General features: G+C 42.5%; 1 protein-coding gene across 1 annotated transcript; it reads right to left on the bottom strand.

The window, feature by feature from the left end:
- Nucleotides 1-230: 230 nt before the first annotated feature.
- Nucleotides 231-10,955, bottom strand: shisa4 (shisa family member 4). Its single transcript, XM_018745716.2, has 6 exons — nt 10,663-10,955; nt 4,397-4,574; nt 4,038-4,174; nt 3,572-3,775; nt 2,288-3,466; nt 231-2,059 (listed from the first exon to the last, which is right to left on the bottom strand). The coding sequence occupies exons 1-5, from the start codon at nt 10,718-10,720 to the stop codon at nt 3,426-3,428; spliced, it is 618 nt and encodes a 205-aa protein (XP_018601232.1). The 5' UTR covers nt 10,721-10,955; the 3' UTR covers nt 231-2,059; nt 2,288-3,425.
- Between the last annotated feature and the right edge of the window lie 2,360 nt (nt 10,956-13,315).

The following is a 13,315-nucleotide window of genomic DNA, read 5'->3' as shown; positions in this document are numbered from 1 at the left end:
ATAAATAAATCTGATGCTCTCAACAGCCGTGACACAGATTTGACGCTATATTAAATATAACAGCACAAACCTCATGGCCAATGCTAGCTGCTAGACACAGATTCGCTGAAATTAGATATTCTTATGATAGTTATTATTAACCTTTATTTATCTGACACTTTTCTCCAAGCAGTTTACAGTGTTAGATAATGAATTATTTACCCATTTTAACAGCTGGGTATTCTTGCCGTATCAATTAAGGGTAAGGATTTCAGTCTAGGGTAACACAACAGCAGTGGGATTCAATATCAGGAACCTTCAGATTACAATGCAACAACCCCATTCATCACACTATTTGCTCTTTGACATATAATCCCCTAATATACCTCCCTGTCTGCATTAAGAGTAAGATTGGAATTGATTTTATCATAATGCTGCATAACTTTAAAGCAAACATTAACTAAAACATTAGTGCAGTTATCACAATGTGAATATTTATCAAATCATGCTGGAGCCCTTGAAAACACATGAATGTGTCATTTATATACTTTAAATTTTCAAAGTATGATAATTCACTGGGCACTTTAGATCATATTCTTTGCTCAATGACAACCTTTATCAGATTTAAACTTGCAAAGTTTTCTCAATTTGGGCTCCTGAGTCTTTAGACAATATTCAAGCAAGCGACAATTGGCAGGTAATGTTGGTGACATCTGATGGTCAAACTTGGAACTGATTTCATCAAACAACTTTTTTCCTGACACTTCACTTCAAAGTGACACTGCACATGCAACAATCTGGATGCTATGCACTGAAATAGCAAATGGCATTGAAGACAATGTTAATTTTAATAAACCTCAGTGTGGAACTGAAACCTCCAATCAAAAGAACATGTAGTCTTGAACAATGAACACCACAACACGTTACATTCCGAAAAGAGTTAATGATGAGGAAACACAGCAGCTATTTTCATTTTAATTCCATTCTTTCAATAGGAGAATAAAGCAGAACAAAGCAGAACATTATATTCTATTTCTATAACTTCTCAAAAGCTCTGAAATCTGTTCACATAAAACCAAAATAATGTTCAACATGAGGACATCAACTCTTTCACATGTCAACAAATATATTGAGCAGTTTGAAAAACTCCAGTCATGTTAAATTGGAAACAAACAGGAAAGAGTGCAGGAATGTTCTTTCACAAATGCAGATGAAGCACACTTTTATTTGCACCAAAGGGAACATGTTGCTAATAAGAAGTAACTCATACAAGTAAGGATTTTATATCCATTCATGCAATTTCAACTGATGCTTTTACTAAACAGGGTTGCTGTGTCCCAGAGCCTATGCCAGAAGCATGGGGCACAAGTACACCCTGGACAGGACAACAGTGCAATGAAGCTTAGTCTCTCTCTCTCACACACACAGGGCAACATAGAGTTGCCAATCCACCTGAAACGTACATTTTCCGAAACCCACAAGGACATGTGGAGAACACACAGAGCAAACTCCACATAGACTGAACGGGGACGGAACCCACGTCCTCTTGCACCACCCAAGTGATGTAAGATGACAGTGCTACTTGGGATGGTGTTTCCTCAGTGAGTGAATTCTGAGAATTGTGTGCTGCCTTCAGGCCTTTACAATTAAATGAAAAGATTGACATCACCAGTTTTAATTTAGTGGTGATTTGTGGTACTTTTAAGAATGAAACATTTAAATAAGACAAGAATCACGCAGTTTATGTTTGTTTCTGTTTGCTGTACTTTACCGGTTTAATTTAATTATTTATTTTAATCTTTTATTTTTGTGATTTTTTTTTAAAGTGATTATTTGCTGTGTTCGGCTATGCCTGGCAAATCTCAAAGCTGGTTCCATCCCTGAATACAAAGGAATTTAGGAAACAACTTTTTGCCAGCTCACAGTAGGAAGAGTTAATGCAAACCTGATACATAAAGGATTCATACTTCTGAGACTAAACTTGTGTTCGCCAGCCACTAAAGAATAAACTGTCTACAAGACAAGCAAAAAAAAAAAACCTAAAAAACTAAGCTGAAAAATTATTTCAAGAATACTGAACCTACACATGGGGGTGCGGTAGCGCAGTGGGTTGGACCGCAGTCCTGCTGTCCGGTGGGTCTGGGGTTCGAGTCCCGCTTGGGGTACCTTGCGACGGACTGGCGTCCCGTCCTGGGTGTGTCCCCTCCCTCTCCGGCCTTACGCCCTGTGTTGCCGGGTAGGCTCCGGTTCCCCGTGACCCCGTATGGGACAAGCGGTTCTGAAAATGTGTGTGTGTGTGTGTGTGAACCTACACATGCAATTAGATACAGATAAGTGGCATGAGAAATATCACTGCATGCCTACACAACTTCAGACAAGACACAGGAGACATATTGTCCTATAATGCAGAACCGCATATGCTTACTTTTCAAATCCCTTCTGGTAATTTGCCTTTAAACATGTGGTTCATCAAGCATGGACCTTTCTGTAATGCTGGGTTTCCTGAAAAAGTGAATGCTACACGTCCGAAAATAAGTAAAAACCCATTTATTTCCACCAGTCAGCCATTTATATCAGTTCTTAACTGGCATGGATAATTATACTTCTGAAAATGAATTATACTGTATTGTTGACATAATGCAGAATTCTGCAAGATCCACATGGATACAAGAGATACATACTTACAAGCACAAAGTTAAAATAACATCAGTATGTGAATATATAAATAGCTGCACTGTCACTCACAGCATGCGTTTTATCCAGTGCTTATCTTGATTTCAAATGTTAACAGCAATTATTAGCTTTTCGCATGGAAGACGAGCTGAAGTGTTCAAAGAGCAGCAACATAAATAAAGGGAAGTGTAACCCAGTACAAACCTTTATTGTTATATACACTCCACAACACCTCTGAGCTTCTTTTTCTGAATTTCAGCCAAACCGGTCCCATTCCTGGCATTCAGCATGCTGCCTTTCCAGCTGTACTCAAACGTTACTCTTGCAGCAGTACCAGGTACCCCCCTTAAGTAGAGCTCGTGTTGAAACAAACACCGTTACACATGTCATTGTATAACAGCCCTCGGTGTTTGTATAACAATGTTTAACAGAAGTACATATTAAAGAAAATACGTGAAAAACTGTGAACCTGGGAAAACCAGGCGCATTTATGACATGGGTGTCTTTCAGCAAAAGACAACCCACTAACTCCACTGTGAGTAAACAGGGTTGCGCTGCCATATGGCAGAACTGCTGACAAAAATCCAGTCCAGTACAACAGGAATTCAACCCAAGTTCCCTTCCCATGGTGAAATAAAAACGCAAAAGGGGTAAATTAGTACGTTGCTGCAGACTGGTAAGAGGAAATTAAATGGAACAATGAAGAAGAGAGGCAGTGCCCTTGAAACACAGTCTCCTCTCCTTCTCCACCCAGCAGAGCAGTTGTTGTCCAGTTAGCAGCCAGGATAGTGTGGGGGCGAGTATGGTGGAGGAGCTAAAACACAAAACACAGAAACAATTATTGTCACACAATTCTCAGAATTCACTCACTGAGAAAAACAACATTAAAAACCTCTTACACTCTTACTTGGGACCTCACCTGGCTGGCCTATTCCAAGATCTACTGGAGGATACGAAGAGCTTGGGAACTGCGGGACAATGGGATACTGTTGAGGCATACCAGGGTAATACTGTGGAACCACTGGGTAGCCTGGGTTCTGGGGGTCGGCTCCCCCCATCATTGGTTTACCATAGGTGTTGTATGTGGGGTCCACAGGATAGCTGGCCAAAGGAATCTGCTGGCCTAAAATTTAGGGACAAATAGTATATGTTCAACACGCAATAATCACAAAAAATGATTATTAATAACATACTGTCACTGCAAGTTTTTAGTTCATAGACTACTAGGGTTACATTCTAAAATCACATTAATTTGAATGACAAATTACTATCTTAAGTGTACATCCTAAACCATTATGCCACCTGCTGTAAGGATCCCCACATACAGATGAGGGAGATGAGCCATCAGGGAATGAGTGATGGAAAGGAGCTCCTCCCAGCCCTACCTTCATAGGAAGTCCTGCCATGCTGCTGTCGACGCTGGTACAGGTAACAGCAGGAGCACATGAAGCAGCACACCAGGGTGGCAATGATGGCCACAAACAGGAGGAGAGATGAGGCAATGCCTGCAATGGTAGTGGGGCTGCACAGAAATCAGAGTATTTCAGGAAGCGTAAATTTCTGCTCCCCACAACTTACTGTATATACAGGTAATTCGGCTAAGCAGAACAAAATCAGGAGGAGAACACAATTTATCAACTGAGGAAAACATTTTTTCTGTTCTGTTTGCACAAAACCACCATCTAAGATTGATAATAATATAACAATACAGAAATGAAAGTAAATGCCTTTGCTAGTGGCGGACCTCAAATGGAAAAGCATGCAGCGCTTCTGCTCCCTCTCTGAGATCATCTTGTACACATCTAGGCAGCAGTAGCGGTGGTGGCAGTTTCCACAGCAGAACGAGTTGAAGGGGCAGTCAAAGCCATTGCGCCAGGTGCCATTCTTGTCCACGTACCACAGGCAGTCTTCATCGGCACTCACTGAAAACAGGACCATCGAGAGTTGAGGACTAGGGTAAAAGAGCTAAATATTACCACTTTATCTCATTCCTCTTTAGAAAACACTAGTCACATAAATCTGCTGGAGTACCCCTGAGCAAGGTACTTACTCTAAACTGCACCAGTAAAAATGAACTGGCTGTATTAAGCTACTTACAATTATTTACCCACTAACACTAAGTCGCTTCCACAGTTCCACAGTTTAGGTGCTCTATAACTAAAGACGCAACCTCCTACTGAGATCTTATTGATCACAGGTACTTTAACATAACCTGCATCCAATGAATGAAGATATTGTCCTGGGATATAAGAATCAATAATCTCACAAAGAATCTGGAGCAATGCTATGTACTACCTTATAGGTCAAAAGTAAGATTTTATAATCAACTCTAAATGTGACCGGGAGTGAATACAACAATTTAAGTAATGTTGTTATATGGTCATACTTCATAGCTCTAGTGACAATTCTCACAGCAGCATTTTGTACCAACTGTAGCCTGGATACAGTCTGATATGGACAACCTGATAATAAAGCATTATAATAGTCCAGTCTGCTTCAAACAAAAGTATGAACCAATTTCTCAGCATCCTGTCTACACAGGAATTGCTGTAATTTAGCTAAGTTTCTTAACTGAAGGAAGCACAACTTACTCAAAGCATTTCTTTGAGGTGCAAATCTGACATCTGACATCTTTACATTAAAAACACTGGTAAGAGACTACATGGGGATCAAACATGTTCAGATGCTCCTTTATCAGCTCAGATAAATTTAAATAATTTAGCCCGAAATTGTAAAATATTTCTGTAATGACCATTCTTCTATTTTTATGCATAAAGTAATGTGAAAGAACACCCTTATACAATGCTATAGTTTTACATAATAGGACATGTAATGTTTCTCCAAAGCAACATACAACATATTACAGAAAAGTCCATTTCTCCAACCAACCCTAACTCTAAAACATACACATGTAATAACTGAGTTAGTCAATTCCACCATTTTTGCATGCACGTTGCATGAGAAGCTGCATACAGAATTAGAAGGTCATTATTCAAATTATAGAATTTTAGAATTGATGATGAGCTCCTGGCCTTCTCCTTGTCGCATTTCACAAAGAAACTCTGAGTAACAAAACAACTCTGTCCCAAATACATTTGTAAGAAGAGAGCCACTCTCATGATAGGTGGTATTAAAAATGACAAACTGAATAAGTGAAAAACCATTAATCAGAAGGTGGAATAATGGGGGGTGAGTGTATATGTTAAAAGTTCATGGCTTCACTATGAACTTTTGTGGAAGGGTAGCAAAGGGAAAACTACTTCTGCCCAAAAAGAACATTCCAATATAGTTTTGTAAATCTCGGAAATGAAGCTGTGAATGAAATGCAAGTCTTCTGTAACGCCATTTGCAAGACAGATGATGCCAAAGCTCTTTTGTTGTGATGTACAATGCCTTGTTTGGTGAAAACCAAATGGCCAATGAGACCATAAGAAGCTCCGTAATTGTAACAACTATGTTGGGTAGAGGGTTGATGATCTGGGACTGTTTTGTAGGCACAGGAACTGGGCACCTCACAATTACTGAGTCCAGCATGAATTCCTCTCTATTTCAATGCATTCAACAGGAAAGGGAGAGACCACCTGTCTTCTAAAATTTAAGACTAAAATGGATCATGCAAGACGACAATGGTGTTAAACACACTAGTAAAACTATTACTGAATGGCTGAAAGAGAAAACAGTCAAGAATTCAGAATGACCAGCTCAGTTCCAGAGAGCTGTACTTAAAGAAATGCCCTTAAACATCAATGATCAATAGTAGTTTTGTTAGGAGCACTGGGCTTTGAATATGACATAAAAGACTAATTTTTGTATGAGTTTATTACTTTGTTATTGCAGCTAAATGGGGTTCCACAAGTTTCTACATTATGAGTTGTTCTTTTTCCACATATGGCGTCTGCATATTTGACATCTCTTTAAATGAAGAAATAATGGTAAAGTTTGTTGTGCATTGTCACATGATTTTAAATTTACTCATTGTTAGGTCTTGCTGAGGGCTAATTATCCATCCATCCATCCATCTTCTGTCCCGCTTGTCCTAAAAGGGTCGCGGTGGCAGCAGGGAGAGCAGAGAGGCCCAGCCGCCACTGTCCCCCACAACTTCCTCCAGCTCAACCTGGGGGATCCCCAGCTGTTCCCAGGCCAACTGTGAGATATAATCCCTCCAGCGGGTCCTGGGCCAACCTCGGGGGGCCTCGTCCCAGTTGGCCGTGCCTGGTATACCTCCAAAGGGAGGTGCCCAGGAGGCATCCTTATCAGTTCCTCAAACCACCTCAACTGGCTCCTCTCAATGTGAAGGAGTAGCGGCTCTACTCAGAGTTCCTCCCGGATGTCCGAACTCCTCACCCCGTCATGGAGAGTGAGTCCCAGCACCCTGCAGAGAAAACTCATTTCAGCCGCTTGTATCCACGATCTTATTCTTTCGGTCACCACCTAGAGTTGATGACCATAGGTGAGGGTAGGGACGTACATCGACCGATAAATGGAGAGCTTCGCCTTATGGCTCAGCTCCCCCTTCACCACTACAGTCCGGTACAGCGACCGCATTACTGTTACCAGTCTGTGACTGATCTCACGCTCCCTTCTTCCCTCACTCGTGAACAGGACCCCAAGATACTTGAACGCCTCCACCTGTGGCAAAAACTCTCCCCTTACCATCCTTTTCCGTGAGAGAACCATGGACTCAGACTTTGAGGTGCTGATCCTCATCTCCACCGCTTCACACTCAGCTGCAAACCATTCCAGTGCGTGTTGGAGGCAGCCATGTGACGGTGCCAAAAGGACAACATCATCTGCAAAAAGCAGAGACGTCACCTTCCGACTCCCACACAGAATGCCTTCCTGACCTCAACTGCACCTTGATATCCTGTCCATGAAAACCACAAACAGGAGTGGAAACAAGGCACAACCTTGGCGGAGTCCAACACCCACACTGAACAGGCCTGACTAAATGCCGAGTATGCGGACACAGCTTTCGCTCCGTATGTACAAGGACCGTATGGCCCGCAGTAGTGGCCCCAGTACCCCATACTCCGGAAGCACCTCTCACAGAATTTCCCGGGGAACATGGTCATAGGCCTTCTCCAAGTCCACAAAACACATGTAGACTGGATTAGCAAATTCCCATGCCCCTTCAATGATCTGTGAGAGGGTAAAAAGCTGGTCCACTGTCCCACGGCCAGGGCAGAATCCGCACTGTTCCTCTTCAATCTGAGGTTCAACTATCGGCCGGAGCCTCCTCTCCAACACCCCGGCACAGACTTTCCCAGGGAGGCTGAGAAGTGTGATGCCCCGATAGTTAGCACACACTCTCCGGTCCCCTTTCTTAAAGATAGGGACCACCACCCCAGTTTGCCAATCCAAGGGCACTGTCCCCGAGGTCCATGCAACATTGCAGAGGTGTGTCAACCATGACAGCCCTACAACATCCAGGGCCTTAAGCATTTCCGGGTGGATCTCATCCACCCCCGGTGCTTTGCCACTGTGGAGCTTACCAACTACCTCAGTGACTTCCACCAGGGAAATGGACTCTGACAGCCCGAAAGCCTCTGGCCCTGACTCCTGTAAGGGAGGCATATCACTCGGGTTTAAGAGTTCTTCAGAGTGCTCCTTCTACCTTCCGACAACATCCTCATCAGAGGTCAGAGTTTCTCCACTCCTGCTAAACACAGCCTGAACAAAACTCCTCCGACCCCTTCTGAGCTGCCAGATGGTTCTCCAGAACCTCTTTGAAGCCGACCGATAGTCGTTTTCCATGGCCTCTCCAAACTCCTCCCATGCCCGGGATTTTGCTTCTGCAACCGCAGCTGCTGCTGCCTTTTTTGCCTGCCGGTACCTGTCTGCTGAGTCAGGAGTCCCCAGAGCCAACCAGGCCCTAAAGGCCTCCTCCTTCAGCTTGACGGCTTCTCTCACCACCAGTGTCCACCAGCAGGTTCTCGGGTTGCCACCCTGGCTGGCACCAACAAGCTTTTGGCCACAGCTGTGCCTGGCTGCTTCCACAATGGAGGTTTTGAACAGGGTCCATTCAGACTCCATGTCCCCTACCTCCTCCGGGACATGGGAGAAGCTCTCCCAGAGTTAAAATCATTCTGGACAAGGTCCTCTGACAGTCGTTCCCAGCACACCCTCATAAAATGTCTGGGCCTACCGAGTCTGTCCATCAGTTTTCCCTGCCATCTGATCCAACTCACCACCAGATGGTGATCACTTGACAGCTCAGCACCTCTCTTCATCCGAGTGTCCAGAACATGTGGCCTCAGGTCAGAAGAAACAACTACAAAGTCGATCATTGACCTTTGGCCCAAGGAGCTCTGGTACCAAGTACTCTTATGAGCATCCTTGTGTTCGAACATGGTGTTTGTTATGGACAAACCATGGCTAGCACAGAAGTCCAATAACATTTCACCATTCCGGTTCGGATCGGGCAGGCCGTTCTTCCCAATCACCCCCCGCCAGATTTCCCAGTCATTGCCAACGTGAGCGTTGAAGTCCCCCAGCAGGACTATGGAGTCTGTAGGTGGGGCCCTGTCCAGAACCCCTCCCACCTTCTCCAAGAAGACCGAATACTCTAAACTGCTGTTTGGTGCATAAGCACACACAACAGTCAAAGTTTTCCTCTCTGCAACCCTAAGTTGCATTGAGGCGACCCTCTCGTCCACCGGGGCAAACTCCAACTGTATGGCAGCCAGCCGGGGGCTTGTGAGTATCCCCACACCCGGCCAGCGCCTCTCACCTTGTGCAACTCCTGAGTAGGAGAGGGACCACCCCCATCGAAGAGTTTGGTTCCAGAGCCAACACTGTGAGTGGAAGTGAGCCCAACTATATCTAGTTGGTTTTTCTCAGCCTCCCGCACCAGTTCTGGCTCCTTCCCCCCAAGTGGCGTGACATTCCATGTACCAAGAGCCAGTTTTCGCTGTGAGGGGCTGCAACACCATGCACCACCGAGGGCTAATTTGTACATCCTACTATGTAACACTACATAATTGAAAGAAGGTGTTTGTTGTTCTTAATCACTGCATACCCCTTCTGAAAAACACTGAACTTGTACAAAATAGTGAACAAAGAAAACTGGCAGGATCCATACCACTTCAGGGGATTAGAGGGCTAAATATGATAAATGATGAATCTGTGGTTATTACAGCAAGGAGGAACACACACATACACAATTAGGTTTCCATTGGCCCTTCTTTTGAGAAACTGTAGCTACAATACTGTTTGTCCTTTAAAAAGACATAAACCGATATAAACATGATGGTGTGTAAAGTAAGGAAATTCATGCATTCCTGCATCTGTGTATTCGAATTACGACTGATGGTCGGTACTGTGTCCGTAGCTTGTCATTGATGACATGACAACAGTTTATCTGTTTTTCCCTGCGTTCGCCTCTTGCTTTGTCCACTACTTTGAAGCAGCTGGTAGCATAGTGGTTAGAGCTGCTGCCCACACTGGTTCAATTCCCACCAGGGGTAGGCCTTCTCCTTGAGCAAGGTACTTACCACATCTCTCCAGTAAAATTACACAGATGTATAAATGGGTAAATAACTAAGTAGCTTAACATTGTAAGCGCTTTGGAGAAAAGCATCAGCTAAATAATGTATACTTTGTGTTACCTTGTGTTAGTATGTTACTTTGTATTTTTAACAGCGTGCATAGCAACTCTTGTTGTCCTAATGCGTACACTGCTAAAACAGCCTGCAACAATAAATTGCTATGAGTTTAGCAAACATTCCACCATATATATTGTGTGAAATTGTTGAAAAAAAATCCGTGGGAATCACGACGAATGTGCGCATCGCATCCGCTCCCACGAGTCAAATTCCGGAATCCACGAGTCCGTAACAGTGACAATTTACTTACGAAAGATCTCTTGAAAAATCGCATTAACCATTACTTAACTGTTTTTTTTCTAGGTTTATTTCTTATTAATTTTGTAAACCTTTACCATTTGTGTTAATAATAATAAACATGATTATTATTATATACTGACGCACTAAGCGCAGCAGCGTTGCCTACCATGGCAGGCGGAGAGAACGGCGGCGAACACCGGCAAAGCCACTCCAGCGAGCAACATCTTGCTGCGGACTGACTCAAAAACGATGCTAGAGAAATAAGAGCAGACGTTTGTCTGTGACGTCAAAGTCCGCCGTGTGCTTGGCTTGAGGACGCCGATCCACAACCATGCTCCTGCCGTTACTACGCAGAAAGTGAACGTCGCGGCGCTTATCGCCGACTCCGCGTTCAGACCCGAGGCTAAGCAGGGGCTCCCGAGTACTTCCTCCGTGACACTTGAGGCAGAACGTAAGCGTACAGTGCCAGGGACATCATTCTCCACGCATGCGCGGTTACTCGTTCGTGGTGTCTCGAGAGCACTGACGTCAGTGTAAAACATTTGATAAGGAACATGTTAAAACGCCGTCTATTTGGAAGAACAAATCCCACAAAATTAGGAAATCTGTTCTGTCTGATAGACTTTCTGAGGGTGGACTGGAAGTTAAGGATTTTAAAGAATTGGTTAGCTCATTTAGAATTAGTTGGTTAAAAAATGTCTTTGCGGTAATGACTCCATTTTGGTACCGGCGTATTTCGTAGATTAGGGCGGTTTAGATTTTCTTTTAAAATGCAATTTAATCCCTTCTAAATTACCAAGAGCTCTCTAACTTTCACCAACAAGCTTTACTTGCTTGGAAATTGTGTTACGTGCACAATTTTTCTCCTCACAAAGAAATTCTTTGGAATAATTTGAATATTTTAATCCGAGGCAAATCTTTTCATAGACAAGTGTAGTGAAGTGGTATGATAGAGGTATTTTTTTTGTTTTGGATTTATTTAAAAATGATGGCACTATACTGGAGTATGAAGAATTTATGATTTTGTATAATCTTCCTCTTCCAGCTAGGACTTTCAATTCTGTCATCAAAGCTTTGTCTCCAAGTTATGTGCACTTATTTAAAACACACCTTTGCTTTAATGAGAGAAACGACATTTATGCCCAAACTTTTATTGGATGGTGTTTATCTTCATGATAAAAACTGTATAGACAAAGCAATTGTTACATTATTCAGCATACACATCCCCTAGATGTCATTTTTTTCAGGAACAATTTTTTTGATAGTATTTACTGGAAGAAAGCATGGTTACTCCCTGGAAAATTTTGTATACCTAATAAAATAAGAGGTACATTTTAAGATTCTTCATAATGTCTATCCAACCAGCTCCCAAATTGCTACTTTTGCTGATCTCTCAAACTTATGTGTTTTCTGCAAAGTTGAGGAAGAAACTCTGTTTCATCTATTCTACTATTGCAGTAAGGTTAAGTCTCTCTGTGAGGACTTATTCTTCCATCAGCATTACAAAGGCATAAAAAAACCTCTGCTTACTGCCACACCTTCCACAAGTGAGTGCGATCACAAATTGATTAGAAACGGGTAAGGGGTGGGACTTAAACATGTATCACGAAAGGTGTGCCGTCTGGCCAACAAACAAGGGTGAACTCATAGAGTCATATTCAAGCAACCTGCCCTGAAAGATAATGACAACACAAGCACCACTGATGTCGATTCACTGCCATATCCTGAAGAGTTTCTAGCCATTTACTCGGTGGGTCTTTGGGACCCCCTCCTGGAAGTCACGAGCTGCCTACTTTTCCAAGGTTCCTTGTGAAATTTTTCATTCCACGTAGCCCTGTTTGGGAGGACTTAAGTTATTTTTCTAATTATAGAAAATTTGATTTTAAGTTTTCATTGAAAGATGTAGTTATTTTTCTGGCAGTGATCATGCTATTGATCTTAATTTTTTCATGTTGCAGTGTAAATTTTTTATTCACAAAAACAAATTTCTGAAGACTTTGCCTAGATTCAATGTCTTTCTTGCTGAGATTTCTCTTGTTGTAAACTTTCTTAGACTTATTGATAACAGTAAGAACAACAAGTTTAAGAATTATGACCACATTTTTCATATTGTATGAGATGCTACAGTCCCCCCCCTTTCCTCTTATTGTATGTTTTTGTATTTCGATGCAGTGCTGTTCCTTTGCTGCAATAAAGAAAAAAAATTAACACGCCGTCGAGAAACTCTCTTCTTGATAAATCCACTCCTCTATCAGTTAAAAAAAAAAAAAAAAAAAAAAAAAAAAAATCACATTCCACATTCTGCTTCAGTCCTTAGAACACAGATTAGAAGACAATCGGCGTCATACTAGTGAGAACTGTAATCCAAGGTTCGAAACCTCGCAACCCCTGTGGTACCCCAAGCAAGCCTGGTACTTTTTCTGCAAGGTACTTTTCTGCCAGTTGATATCGTAAGAACTACCCTGCCCACTGTAGAAATGGCTAAATAATTTCAATTAGCTTAGTGCGCAAATCTAACATAATTCCTCGGACAGACACAATTAAAGAAACAGCCAGTTGACATTTGATCCTTTGCTTTGAGCAGTTGCACCGATCGGACAAAACAGTAAAACCCCTGACAGGTGATGTGAATAACATTATCTCATTACAATGGCACCTGTGAGGGGGAGCTATATTAGGCTGATTTGTGTATAAGACCTCTGGGTTGCAGTTCTAAATGTTTAGACCCTAATTTTAACTCATTGTAAAAGAGTAGAATAGCCATCCAATTTTACTTAGATTTCTCTGAAGACAACCTATTAGCCAACCTTGAAGGTTCA

This window comes from Scleropages formosus, chromosome 22, assembly GCF_900964775.1.
Source record: "Scleropages formosus chromosome 22, fSclFor1.1, whole genome shotgun sequence".
Lineage (NCBI taxonomy): Eukaryota > Metazoa > Chordata > Actinopteri > Osteoglossiformes > Osteoglossidae > Scleropages > Scleropages formosus.
This window is presented reverse-complemented; position numbering and strand designations above follow the sequence as displayed.